This window comes from Lepidochelys kempii, chromosome 6 (genome assembly GCF_965140265.1).
Source record: "Lepidochelys kempii isolate rLepKem1 chromosome 6, rLepKem1.hap2, whole genome shotgun sequence".
Classification (NCBI taxonomy): domain Eukaryota; kingdom Metazoa; phylum Chordata; order Testudines; family Cheloniidae; genus Lepidochelys; species Lepidochelys kempii.
Window position 1 is genome coordinate 18,911,782 of NC_133261.1, and position 13,768 is coordinate 18,925,549.

Genomic DNA, 13,768 nt, shown 5'->3' on the forward strand with positions numbered 1-13,768 from the left:
TTCCCCCCCCCACCAACACACACACCCAGGGTGGCTTCTTCTAGGGTCTGGGACTTCTCCTTCACCCCACTGCTGTGCCCAGCACAGCTTCTGTTGGGGTCCAGGGCTTTTTCTCCACACCCCACCCAGTGCGGCTCCTACCAAGGTCCGAGGCTCCCCCACAGCCCAATACAGCTCCTGTCAGGGTCCAGAGCTTTTCCTTCCTCCTGACCCCACCCGGTGCAGCTCCTGTTGGCATCTGGGGTTTCTCCTTCCCCTAATCCACCACTGCACACATCCAGGGTGTGCGCCTAGGAGCCCTGCAGCCTGCTTGGGCGATTTCAAAGGGCCCAGGGCTCCCAGCCGCTGCCACCACTACCATGGCAAGAGTTGTGGCCAGAGGCCCTGGTCCCTTTGAAATCTCCCAGGCCCCTGGGCAATTGCCTCCTTTGCCCCTCCTCCCCGCATCAGCAGACCTGTTCTTATCCGCAATTCTGCACCAGTTAGTTTGCTCTCACTGATGCCCAGGATTTCAAGTCCATACCTGTCCATCTCCCTCATCAGCTGCGAGATCCTTTATGTTTATGTTTATCACTTATGTTCCAGTAACAGACTCTGAAGTTTCAGAGTAGCAGCCGTGTTAGTCTGTATTCGCAAAAAGAAAAGGAGGACTTGTGGCACCTTAGAGACTCTGAAGTGTTTTCTTGCTGCCAACATCAAGCTTTTTCGAGTCCTGTCTTCCAGAGACTGGTCTTCACCTACAACCTTCATGCAGCACAAGGGGTCAGCAGACTTCTCTACTGAACAGCCGTGTCTGCTGGAATGGTATCCAGGTTCCATTTCTATAACCAAGGAACTTTTAAAGAATACAATATATTATGACATTATACAATATTTATTACATTATACAAGGTGTGTATAGGCTAAATTATTTCACATGGTATATTTTACATTTGGAAAAGCACCTAGAGCCGTGGAGTGATATTTCCATTAGAATGAAAAAATAATTTATAATACAATTATCTGGTGGAAGCTGAAAACAGCTCTTAGGCCCAGTACTGCAAAGACTTCCATGCAGGCTTTAACTTTAGGCACTGTAAATAGCTGTAGGAATATAGGCCCACATTACATTTGGGTGAACTATGGATTTAAATTGAGTTGGGATATTAGCATGAGCCATAGGCCCAAAGCACGCGACCAAAAAGAATAAGATCATGAGAGAGCAGGGCTGTTGTGTTAAACTTGCAGTGACCTTTTGAAATACCAGTGTTATCTTTATTTATGGTTTGGGCTGAAGTAATAGAAATAAAACACGGTTCAACTGGGAACCAGGTGTAGTAAATAATTGGCTAGATAAGAAACTCCTTCATCTGGGCTTAGCTAAGGTCTGATAATTAGCAATGACATCACTGGTTAAAGGGTATAAAAAAGTAAACTCTTAAAGGGTTCATTATTAATACTTGCCTAACCAAGTTGAAGCCGACCAATATGGGTTAAGCACTCTGGGTTTAGCCTGTTTGTAAGTATCTTGATCAAATGCTTATAAATGTTTTGCTTACTGTTTGGATGTAGCAAATTGCTTATTTTTAATGCTTTTGAGACATGATGAGAGTAACTGTGTAAATACTATTCAGCCTTTGGATTTAGTAAAGGCATTTATGGTTAAATTAGTGTTGTGGTCATACCCTGCATAAATAATAATTATTCCAGCAGTAGCCCCATGGATGGCACTACTTACAGTGCATAAAGTTAAGCAGGTACATAAAAGCCTTTGCAGGATTGGGGTCTAAATGAGTTCTTCTTTCAGCTTCCACCTGATGCTTATGTTTAAAATATAAGTAAGACTTTGCAGAACAAGGGCCATAGTGTGTCTCCATTGGGAATGCTGGCTTTCTAGTGCTGTTTGTCACTGCTGTGTGTCTCTGGCAAACGATGACAAGCTGTTGTGTTCTATAATTTTTCAAACCCATTTCTACTCCCCCTCAAAAACATTGTGTTCACCTCGCACTGATGGCTGCTTTGTAACACTCATCCCAGCTTCCAGGCACTTGCAGGTTTAAACTGGTGAAAATGGTGGGTTCTCTGTCACTTGAAATCATGATCTGAGGCTGTCAGTAACTCAGGCAGAGGTTAGGGGTCTTTGACAGGAGAGGGTGGATGAGATTCTGTGGCCTGTGATGTGCAGGAGGTCAGACTGGATGATCATGATGGACCCTTCTGGCCTTAAAGATGATTCAGGCAGGGGCTTGGCAGACTTCCTGTTTGTGGTTGAAGGCATTTGGCTCATTTAAGACCATAGCCTGGCCAAGTCAGAGTCAACTGTGGCAGTTTTGCTCCTTTCTTTTTTCACCCTCTCAGGTCCTTTTTCATGTGCACAACGGCTGGCGCAGTCTGAGTGTGCCGCTTCGCTGAACTGAAAGCACAAAAGCTTACGTTAGTGATGAAACGTGTACAAGTAGCCCAAACGAAACTCACTGTGGGCGTGTCTACACAGCAGCTGGGAGGTGTAATTCCCAATAAAGGTATTCAGGCATGCACTAGCTCTGCTGCAGCTAGTGCCCCAGTACAATCCTGCCCAACACCCTGGGTGCATATTCAGGTGGCTAGCCCAAGCTACTGTCCAGGGTCATCATGGCCACGCTACTATTTTTAGCACACTAGCATGAGCAGAGCTTGTACATGTCTGTCTACCTGCACTGGAAATCATGTTCCTAGCTGCAGTGTAGACATGCCTTTGTCATAAATATAAAGGGAAGGGTAAACACCTTTAAAATCCCTCCTGGCCAGAGGAAAAACCCTTTCACCTGTAAAGGGTTAAGAAGCTAAGATAACCTCGCTGGCACCTGACCACAATGGCCAATGAGGAGACAAGATACTTTCAAAAGCTGGAGGGAGGGAGAAACAAAGTCTCTCTCTGTCTGTGTGTGTGATGCATTTGCCGGGAACAGAAAGGGATGGAGTCTTAGAACTTGGTAAGTAATCTAGCTAGATATGCATTAGATTCTGTTTTGTTTAAATGGCTGAGAAAATAATCTGTGCTGAATGGAAGGGATATTCCTGTTTTTGTGTCTTTTTGTACCTTAAGGTTTTGCCTAGAGGGATTCTCTATGTTTTGAATCTAATTACCCTGTAAGGTATTTACCATCCTGATTTGACAGAGGTGATTCTTTTTCTTCTATTAAAATTCTTCTTTTAAGAAAGTGAATGCTTTTTCATTGCTCTTAAGATCCAAGTGTTTGGGTCTGTGCTCACCTATGTAAATTGGTGAGGATTTTTATCAAACCTTCCCTGGGAAAGGGGGTGTAGGGTTTGGGGAGGATTTTGGGGGGAAAGACGTTTCCAAGCAGGCTCTTTCCCGGGTATATATCTGTTAGATGCTTGGTGGTAGGCAATAAAGTCCAAGGGAAAAAGGAAAATAGTTTTTACCTTGGGGAAGTTTTAACCTAAGCTGGTAAAAATAAGCTTAGGGGGTTTTCATGCAGGTCCCCACATCTGTACCCTAGAGTTCAGAGTGGGGAAGGAATCTTGACAGTCCTGTATCACAAACTACTTACTCCCGTCCTCCCTTATGTTCCCTCCATGTGCAGAGAAGAAGAACAGAACACTGTAAGATAGTTTTTTCTTTCACATCTTATCAATAAAAATGAGGAGAGTTTATTTCAAGCTGAGTGAGCAGACAGAAAATAGGGGCTGCTTGTAAATGTGAACATGTTTTCTGTTGCAACAATTGTGAGCTTCCTTTTGGGGGTGAATTTTAAAAGCCTAATTCACCCCAAACCAGCTTTCTTCAGTGATGCAGGTTAAGTACAGACTGCATTATATTGCAGTTGAACTAAATCATACTAGATACAGCTTTATGAAGAGATTCTAAATCTCTTATTAGGAGAGACGTGGAAGTCTGAATTATTTGTTTCCTTCTAGAAAATACAGTGGCTGTAATCTCATAATTGTATCTTTATTCAATCTCCAGGTACATGTCTTGTAGTTAAACCTTAAGGAAGAAAAGTGTTCTAAATTTTGTTCTATTTTGCAAACATATTTGCAGATCTACGCATGGGAAAGAGAACAAAGAGAACATTGTAGTTCTAACTGAAACATATGAAGGAAGTTGGCATTGAGAAAATCACTTAAAGGAGGACTTCAATCCCTCTGCTGTGCACTTTATTGTTTGAATTCCCTCTCCAAACAAAACTCAGTGGCTTTTCCCTAAGCAATTGGAATGTTCTATAATTCACCCCCCCACACACAAAAAAAACACCACAACCCCTAACTCTTTACTAAAGTGTTTAGGGGAAACCTTTTTAACAACTCCTTTTGGAAGTTTTGACCCAACTTTTGTTTTACCTCTCTGGCTAATGAATAGCAGATGCCACAAACGCCCAACTCTCAGACACAGTTACAGGAATCTCTCAGTCATGGGCCAATTTCAAATACAAAAAAGAAAAAAAGAAAAGGAATTTTAAAGTGATTTCCCATTGTTGATTATAATTGAAAATTTATGTTCCAGCAAAGAGTTTTGAATAAACTCTGAGCAGCAGCAACCCTCTGGGATACAGGGGTTTGTTCCAACTCAACCGAGGAACTCTGCTGCACCAGTGCTCATAATGGTGACTATGAGCTGCACATTCCCTGGGTGCCCCTGGCCGGGGCTTACCTGTTTTTTGACAGGGCTACCTGCCAGTGACCAAAATACTCTCAGTCACGCACCCCTCCAAGGGTTACATTTTGTTGTTCTGTTTCAAGTTAGCCCCTGTTATTTGGAACCGGACGATGCCCATGTGACTGCTTTGTATTTTCACTGCTGGGTTAAGTGCAAAGGACACCTGCCTCTAAAAGCTTTGAGTGTCTGCCCAGAAAGTCGGGGTATCAGTTAATGCTTTCTCCACCAGGAATGTAAAGATTTATACAGAGCTGAGATGATTTTCACCAGCCCCGGGGTTTCCTTAGCTCTGCTGTCTGCCAGTTCAGCTCTCAGGACACTCAGCCAGTCCCTTCCCCTGTTTTAAGCCTTACACAGGCATCGTCCCCTCCCCGTTCCCCCCCCCCCCCCGTGACCCCATCCTTTGTCTATTGCTCCACCTCCACTGACTAGGCCAGTTTCCTTGTAAGCTATAAGCACTCCATTTGTTTTCTCTCCTTTTTTGTGGGGGTGAGAGTCTGAGCAGCATGTCAGGGTTGCAAGAGGGGACGGAATCTCTCCACAATGCACCTGAGATCAATGTAGTGATCAATGGCTCCATGTCTAGTTGGCAGCCGGTATCAAGTGGAGTGCCCCAAGGGTCGGTCCTGGGGCCGGTTTTGTTCAATATCTTCATAAATGATCTGGAGGATGGTGTGGATTGCACTCTCAGCAAATTTGCGGATGATACTAAACTGGGAGGAGTGGTAGATACGCTGGAGGGGAGGGATAGGATACAGAAGGACCTAGACAAATTGGAGGATTGGGCCAAAAGAAATCTGATGAGGTTCAATAAGGATAAGTGCAGGGTCCTGCACTTAGGATGGAAGAATCCAATGCACCGCTACAGACTAGGGACCGAATGGCTAGACAGCAGTTCTGCGGAAAAGGACCTAGGGGTGACAGTGGACGAGAAGCTGCATATGAGTCAGCAGTGTGCCCTTGTTGCCAAGAAGGCCAATGGCATTTTGGGATGTATAAGTAGGGGCATAGCAAGCAGATCGAGGGACGTGATCGTTCCCCTCTATTCGACATTGGTGAGGCCTCATCTGGAGTACTGTGTCCAGTTTTGGGCCCCACACTTCAAGAAGGATGTGGATAAATTGGAGAGAGTCCAGCGAAGGGCAACAAAAATGATTAGGGGTCTAGAACACATGACTTATGAGGAGAGGCTGAGGGAGCTGGGATTGTTTAGCCTGCAGAAGAGAAGAATGAGGGGGGATTTGATAGCTGCTTTCAACTACCTGAAAGGGGGTTCCAAAGAGGATGGCTCTAGACTGTTCTCAATGGTAGCAGATGACAGAACGAGGAGTAATGGTCTCAAGTTGCAGTGGGGGAGGTTTAGATTGGATATTAGGAAAAACTTTTTCACTAAGAGGGTGGTGAAACACTGGAATGTGTTACCTAGGGAGGTGGTAGAATCTCCTTCCTTAGAGGTTTTCAAGGTCAGGCTTGACAAAGCCCTGGCTGGGATGATTTAACTGGGAATTGGTCCTGCTTCGAGCAGGGGGTTGGACTAGATGACCTTCTGGGGTCCCTTCCAACCCTGATATTCTATGATTCTATGAGAGATGGAGAGAGAGAGAGAGTGGGGCAGACATGTCCAGAGGTGAAGTGAGAATTGGCATTGCCTTTAAATCACCTAAAATGTAGGCTCTTGCACATGGTATTTCAAACTTTTATGGGAGAGGACTCCTGAAAACCTCACCTCCAGTTGCATATTTGTAGAGTTCCCACAGCTCCTTCCTCTTTGTGGCTACAGTCCTGAGATTGTGAAATCTTCTGAACAAAACCCATTTAACTGGTTACATGAGCATATTATTTGTTTGTGTAATTGCTGGATGTTTCCTTATAGCTGTTCCCGCAACTTTATGATACCAATAGGTGCATGGGGCTGTGGCAGTGTATTGCTCTCTGTGCTCTACAGGACTACGCATGCCATTAATTTTTCAACAAAGAATAAATAAAATAAATGATGCACATCTTAGCTTAAATCCTCTAATTTGCCATTTCAGATTTTCCCATGATGAGCAGAGGGAAATCGCTGACTGACGTCCTTGTGCAGAGATTGGGCAATATTCTGTCGTATGAAGGCTGTTATAAAAATCAAGGAAGCATTGAAGATCAGTTTTAATTGGAGATGATTCAGTTTCTTTGTTAAGGAAATAGCCATTTGCTCAAAGCTTTTCTGTTCTTCCTCTTAGATTTTTGTTTTGTGCATCTGTGTTTGAGCACCAAAAAAAACGAGAGAAATAAATCAAACAAGGGCCTCCAGATCTACTTTGTAGCTTCCTGGCTAATGGTAAGTTCATCACTCTCTGCATTTTGTGCATTTGGTCTTAAAATGGGCTAATTTCAATCTGATGTCATTTATAGTTAATCCATTCGATTTATGGGGGCTGATCAGTATGTCACAAACGTTCAAAATGACTCTGAGGCTTTCCAAGCTAGCACTGGTTCTCAGGACACATTTACTCCAGGACTCTGATGCACAGATTCCAGATTGTGCTAGGATATTTTCTGAATTAGGTATCCCCACCCCAGGGTTTGGAAATCCATTCAGATGATAAATAATATTCTAGCACCTTTCATCCTAAAACTTCAGCTGGCTTTACAAACAGTAACTAAGCTGCATGACACCTCTGTGAGTTAGAGGAACACAATTGTCCCCATTTTACAGATAGGGAAACTGAGGAATGGGAAGACAAAATGAGCTATCCAGTGAGTCACTTGTGAGGAAAAGAACTGAGGAGTTATAAGCTTCAGTGCCCTGCTCTCACCACTAGGCTACTGTCAGGGTTCCCTCCCCACTCTGAACTCTAGGGTACAGATGTGGGGACCCGCATGAAAGACCCCCTAAGCTTATTTTTACCAGCTTAAGTTAAAAACTTTCCCAAGGCACAAATTTCACCTTGTCCTTGAACAGTATGCTGCTACCACAAGTGATTTAGAGAAAGAACAGGGAAAAGATCACTTGGAGTTCCTATTTCTCCAAAATATCCCCCCAAGCCCTTACACCTCTTTTCTGGGAGGCTTGAGAATAAACAAGATGAGCACAAACCAGCCTTGGATTTTTAAGACCCATAAAACCCAATAAGATTCTTACAAAACAAAACTTTATTAGAAGAACAAAAAAGGATAAGAGAACAACTCTGTAAAATCAGAATGGAAGATAATCTTACAGGCAGTCAGATTTAAAACATAGAGAATCCCTCTAGGCAAAACCTTAAGTTACAAAAAGACACACAAACAGGAATACACATTTCCTCCAGCACAGCAAATTTCACAAGCCAAAACAAAGAAAACCTAATGCATTTTCTAGCTAGATAACTTACGAACTTTACAGGAGTTGGGGGGCTAAGAGGGATAAATACTGGAGAGGGAGAGGAATTATTTAAGCTCAGTACCAATGTGGACACAAAAACAAATGGATATAAACTGGCCACCAGGAAATTTAGACTAGAAATTAGACGAAGGTTTCTAACCATCAGAGGAGTGAAGTTTTGGAATAGCCTTCCAAGGGAAGCAGTGGGGGCAAAAGATCTATCTGGCTTTAAGATTAAACTTGATAAATTTATGGAGGAGATGGTATGATGGGATAACATGGTTTTGGTAATTAAATATTCATGGTAAATAGGCCCAAAGGGCTGTGATGGGATATTAGATGGGGTGGGATCTGAGTTACTGCAGAAAATTCTTTCCTGGGTATCTGGCTGATGAATCTTGGCCATATGCTCAAGGTTTAGGTGATCGCCATATTTGGGATTGGGAAGGAATTTTCCTCCAGGGCAGATTGGAAGAGGCCCTGGAGGTTTTTTGCCTTCCTCTGTAGCATGGGGCACGGGTCACTTGCTGGAGGATTCTCTGCTCCTTGAAGTCTTTAAACTACGATTTGAGGACTTCAATAGCACAGATATAGGTGTGAGGTTTTTTGCAGGAGTGGGTGGGTGAAATTCTGTGGCCTGCGTTATGCAGGAGGTCAGACTAGATGATCGTAATGGTCCCTTCTGACCTAAATAACTATGAATCCTTGATCTGTTCCCGGCAAAGGTATCACACAGACAGACAAAAGCCTTTCCCCCCGCTCCAGATTTGAAAGTATCTTGTCCCCTCATTGGTCATTTTGGGTCAGGTGCCAGCCAGGTTACCGGAGCTTCTTAACCCTTTACAGGTGAAAGGGTTTTGCCTCTGGCCAGGACGGATTTTATAGCACTGTATACAGAAAAGTGGTTACTCTGCCCTTTATATTTATGACAGCTGCCCTTCTTCCCTCTAGATAGGAATAAGAGTTGTTATTCCATATTAACTATTAATAATGAGACTTTACACAGTATTTTAGTTTTTCCCCTGATACTGGTGATGGAAAACCAAAGCAGTGACCTGCTTCAAAGTGCTCTTGACGACCTTCTTCAGGAAGACTTCAAACGATTTAAAGACAAACTATCACACTGTGACTTTGAGGGGAAAGGTACCATCCCCCGAGGTCGGCTGGAGAATGCCGACAGGACCGATATGAAGAACCTCCTGATGGCATTCTATGGTGCAGCGGCTGCAGTGGATGTAACTATAGACGTTTTCACTCAGATCAGCTTCAGAGAGGCTGCTGCAAAACTCAGAGAAGAAAGAGAGAAAGGTAAGAAACCTAAAGTTACTCAAAAACCTGGGAGTCTCCCCCAGGGCAGTAGCAGAAGGAGAAACAGGCTGATGGCAGGAATGACAAATTCTGAACCCCAGCTGGAAATGCGGGGGACTCAGAGCAGAGATGCCTAGAGCAGATTCTCTGACCTGCTCCACTTCCTTTTTACCAGTCAGCCGGCACAAGGGGAGCAGAGGCAGCTTGTAATTCTCCATCTGAGGAAATCCCCGGGTGTGTGTGGGGGGGATCCCCAGTGGGTGTAGAGCCAACAAAGGGATGCAGAGAGAGTGCCACGGACAGAGAGGTGGGGAGGAGGAGTAACTAGAGTGCATCCCCAGCTGGGGGACTGTTCTTTGGGGACCATTGGGAGCTGGCAAGTTAGAACAGCTCCCAGGCTGCTGTAATCTGTGCTGCACCTGGGACATAGAATCAAGGATGTGTAGTTGGAAACTGATCACAGCAGAGAGTCTGGCCCAATAGAGTCTCACCAAACAGCTGACTGGCCCCATGAGACCCTTCTGGAATTCCAAGCAGAAATTTTATATTGGAGGCTATTTTTCACTGAAAAACAAAACGAATCCGATGCAATACAAACAGCCAAGGACCAGCAAATCTGGAGAGCTGCAGTTCCGAAGTCCCTCAGCTGCTTTTCAGTGTCCCACATGAGCGTAAGAGCCAGTGCCAATGGGGCTCCACTCTTTAGTTAGACTCCATGTGCTCTGTTATGAGTTAAACTCAATCCTGTTATAGTCATTCCTGTTCCTCTCACCCACAGTGACAATGGAGCTCAGCTGGGTTGGTTCTGCCCAGGGTCCCTGGGATGGAACGCTCCAGGGCTGGCAGCGGGGCTCTCCCTAGAGGCCTTTGGCATTCACTGCCCTGGACAGTCCCCCAGGGTATGAGTTTAATATCCCCCAGAGCACAATGCAGGAAGCATTTATTTATTGTTGACTGTGAGCTCTGTTAAGAAGGCACATCCTTGTGAAGTGACTGAGCAATCTCTCAGTTTGTATTTGTCTTTTAATCTCACAATTGGATGATGATGGAAAACATAACATCCCCCGTGGTGAGCTAGAGAAAGCCAATGTGTTAGATGTGCCTCAAGCCTGTTAGAATGCTGTGGGGAACATGGGATGGATGTAACCCCAGAAATCCTCAATCAGATCGACCTGAGACAGTCAGCTTCTAAGGTCATGGAGGAAACAAAGACGGGTAAAGAATCTAAAGTTGCCATGACTCCTGGGAAGCTCTTCTTCAATATTCCCCCTTCCACCAACCTCCCTACAAAGATATAGCAAAAGCAGGAACAGCTGCAGTTGGTTAATAATACTGAGTAGATTCCAAGGCCCAAGGGAAAGCCAGTGGGAGCTGGCGTGATTCAAAGCAGGGACGCAGGATTTTCCTAGTGCGCATGTGAAATTAGATGTTCTGGAAACACACAAGTTGCTATACGGATACTGTACAAGCAAGTGACATCAGAAGAAAGAGCTGTGATCAATGGCATGGTGTTCCTGGTCAGTTTTTAGACTGGATCTTAGTGGAGAAACTGAGAATGAGAAATGAGGGTGAGAGCAAGTGATTTGGGGGAACTGGCAGTACAGGACCAGAATCCCTTGAGTTCTACTCCTTTGCCTGGTGCAATGGCCCAAGAAGTGTAGCAGAAAGCGGAAGGGGAATCCCCAGCTAGCACAGAGGCTGCTCCTGTGCCACCATCTCAGGCAGTCCCTAGCACAGCAGGTGTGGAACGAGCAGTATGGTGCTCCAGCGATCCCTGCAGCTCTACTGGCCCCTCGGGATCACAGCCGGCTGGTGTAATTTAGAACAACCCTCAAGCTCAGACCATTTGAGAACTAGCCCCAGCCTCAGGATCAGGGAGGTGCAATAAGGGTGGAGGATGGGAGAACAACCAGACACTGCTGTGGCCGCACATATAGCGCACAGCAGAGCATCTGCCCCTAGAGGGAGATCTCATGTCTTTCTGTTCCTGTTAGTTGTAGTTTCTAAACCTTTTTCCTGTGAGGACAGCCTTTAAACCTCAAACCATCATGAGGGGTGAAAGGATGAAGCAGCTGTCCACATTTCTTTAGCAGGAGGCTGAAGGGACCTTAATACACCCAGTGCACTTTAACAACAGAATTACTTGGATCTGTTTGAGATGTACCTACGGGCTTAACCCAGCCCAGAGGTCAGCTCCGTGACTGCTGCTGCAATTGTGGTGGGCATGGAATTCCTACAGAGGGGGAGATGAGAGAGGGAAGAAAGCTGAGGAGTAGGAGTAAGGCCAGAGCAAGGCCAGAGTGGGAGGTGAAAGGGAATGTGTTCCCCCCACCTGGACACGTCACTAAGTGGCCTGGGGCTGTATGGGCTGTTTATCAGAGCTTCGTCCATGTGGGAGGAACCCTGGGACACTGTGTCTCCATTGGAGCTGCGCTGCCAGGGAATGTGGGGAACAGGACAGGGTCGGAGGGCACAGGGCACGTCTGCACATCTGAGAGAGATTTTTGCAACATCATCATCATTGAGCCTCCTTGGGATAGCGTGACTCCTCTTGAATGGAGATACAGGAATTCCTTGTGGTGACAGCAGCAGAAGGGAACCCTGATTTTTCTGGAAGAGGGTAACGGCTAAGGGACAAATATTAACTATTGTTTACATTTGTGAAACTTTGACCTTTTGCATCATTTTAACAAGAAAAATATTGAAAAAAACATAATAGATAAATTAGGTGACACCGGCATTTCACTATCCAATGTTTTGTGAATTCTTGGATCAAAGAAATGCTTTGGGAAGACTGGTGCAAATGCTTTTAGGCTCAGGAAATTTTTGTAAGCCTTGCTCCTGACCAGCAATGATCAGAGACATTCACTCCCTTATTCCCAGCAACCACAAACTTCTTGAGCTACCTGGCATGCATAGGAAGTGTGACTAACAGGGTGCAGCAAATTGCCAACAGAAAATTGTGTTTTTGTCAAAACAATTCTTTTGTGTGAAAATTGTCAGCTTTCCATGGGAAAAACAAACTTTTCTTATGAAAACAGAAAAAAATCTGATTCTGAAATGCTGCTGAAGTGCTGTATGGGAGTCATAGGTCAGGTGACTCATGACCCCTTTTTCCAGTGTGGGCCAGGCTCCCTCTCTGGACTACATCTCCCACAATGCTCCATGGTGACTCAGTAAGAGTGAAAACTGTGGTGCATCATGGAAGATGTAGTCAGGCTAGGGATCTTGGCCTCTAGAAGAGAATGGGTGCATGAGGCAAACAAACTACAATTCCCATAACACATTGCAGCAGCATTTTTTTAAATCAAAATTTTGGTTTTCAGCCAAAACTTTTTGGCTTTCAAGGTGTTTTGTTTGTTTTTTGTTTTCTATCAAAACCTCAAAATTTTCCATGCAGGAGGATGGGGAGAAATTCTAAGCAGCTCTAATATTCTCCCTTGTGTGCTGTTCCCGCTCAGCAGTCTGATGTGGAGGGGAACAGGATCAGGGCTCTACCTCCTCTCTGCTTCTCACTGCCCCTTTGGGGTGCAGGGTTTCTCCAAGGATCCAGTTCCCATGCTCCCTTGTTCTTGTGTGGGAATTACAAGGGTGTGCAATTAGGAGCCTGCCTTCTCTCTCCAGATCTGCATAAATGCTAGGTCCAAGCTATACCTGTTCTAGAAATAGCATCAGTGACACTGTAGCTATAGGTGAGGTGGCAATGCCATGGTAAAACCCTGGACAGGATTTTCTAACTTGTGCATGTAAAACAGCTCAGATTGGCTGTGACTGTGTGTGTGTGTGGGGGGGGGGTTTCCACCTCCCTGTGCAGTGTGTGGGTATGGGTTGCTTGCCAGGATTATCCGGGTGCATCTCACTTAATCAATTCGCTGCTGTTGCGGGGGCCTCAGACACTGGTGCACCTCGGTCCCTCCTATCCTCTGCCCATGGCACATAATAGTCTAGTCTCCTGTGGGCTGTAATATTCTGTTCTCATTTTGGTTGTTGGGTTTAATATGCAGGTGCTGTGGGAGCTGCAAGTGGCCATACCTGCGGATGCTCAGGTAAACAAAGCGTCTTGCGGCCCGCCAGGGGCTAACCCTGAACAAGCCGCGGCCCAAGGTTCAGAACCCCTGTTTTAAAGGATGTTTTAACACTCTTAAAATAGCATTCTGAAATGCTGCTGGAGTGCTGTATGTGAGCCATAGTTCATATGCCTCATGATCCCTTTCTTCTCTGTTGGACAGGTTCCCTTTCTGGAGTACATCTCCCACAATGCACCATGTAGCTCAGCAAGAGAGAAAACCATGGTGCATCATGGAAGATGAAGTCAAACTAGGGGTCTTGGCCCATTGCAGAGACAGGGCCTTCATAAGCAAGTCATCTGTCCAATGAAACACTGGCACTCCACTTCCCGTACCGCACTACTCAGGATTAGCGATGGGTCCCATCTAAATACCGGTGTTCAATCCTATCCTCCAGTGTTTGGAGTCGCA

General features: G+C 45.2%; 1 protein-coding gene across 3 annotated transcripts in view; it reads left to right on the forward strand.

Annotated features, from left to right (window-relative positions):
• Positions 1 to 1,447: 1,447 nt before the first annotated feature.
• The window catches only part of LOC140912508 (NACHT, LRR and PYD domains-containing protein 3-like), a 41,325-nt gene continuing 29,004 nt past the window's right edge, over positions 1,448 to 13,768 (forward strand). For 2 of the 3 annotated variants that reach the window (XM_073346995.1, XM_073346993.1), the window contains exons 1-4: positions 1,448 to 1,498; positions 6,673 to 6,959; positions 8,989 to 9,290; positions 13,295 to 13,336. In XM_073346995.1, the coding sequence (XP_073203096.1) occupies positions 9,017 to 9,290; positions 13,295 to 13,336 (316 nt within the window). In that variant the 5' untranslated portion in view covers positions 1,448 to 1,498; positions 6,673 to 6,959; positions 8,989 to 9,016. Of the gene's footprint in view, positions 1,499 to 6,672; positions 6,960 to 8,976; positions 9,291 to 13,294; positions 13,337 to 13,768 lie in introns of those variants that run through there. The other variant, XM_073346994.1, reaches the window with a different exon arrangement.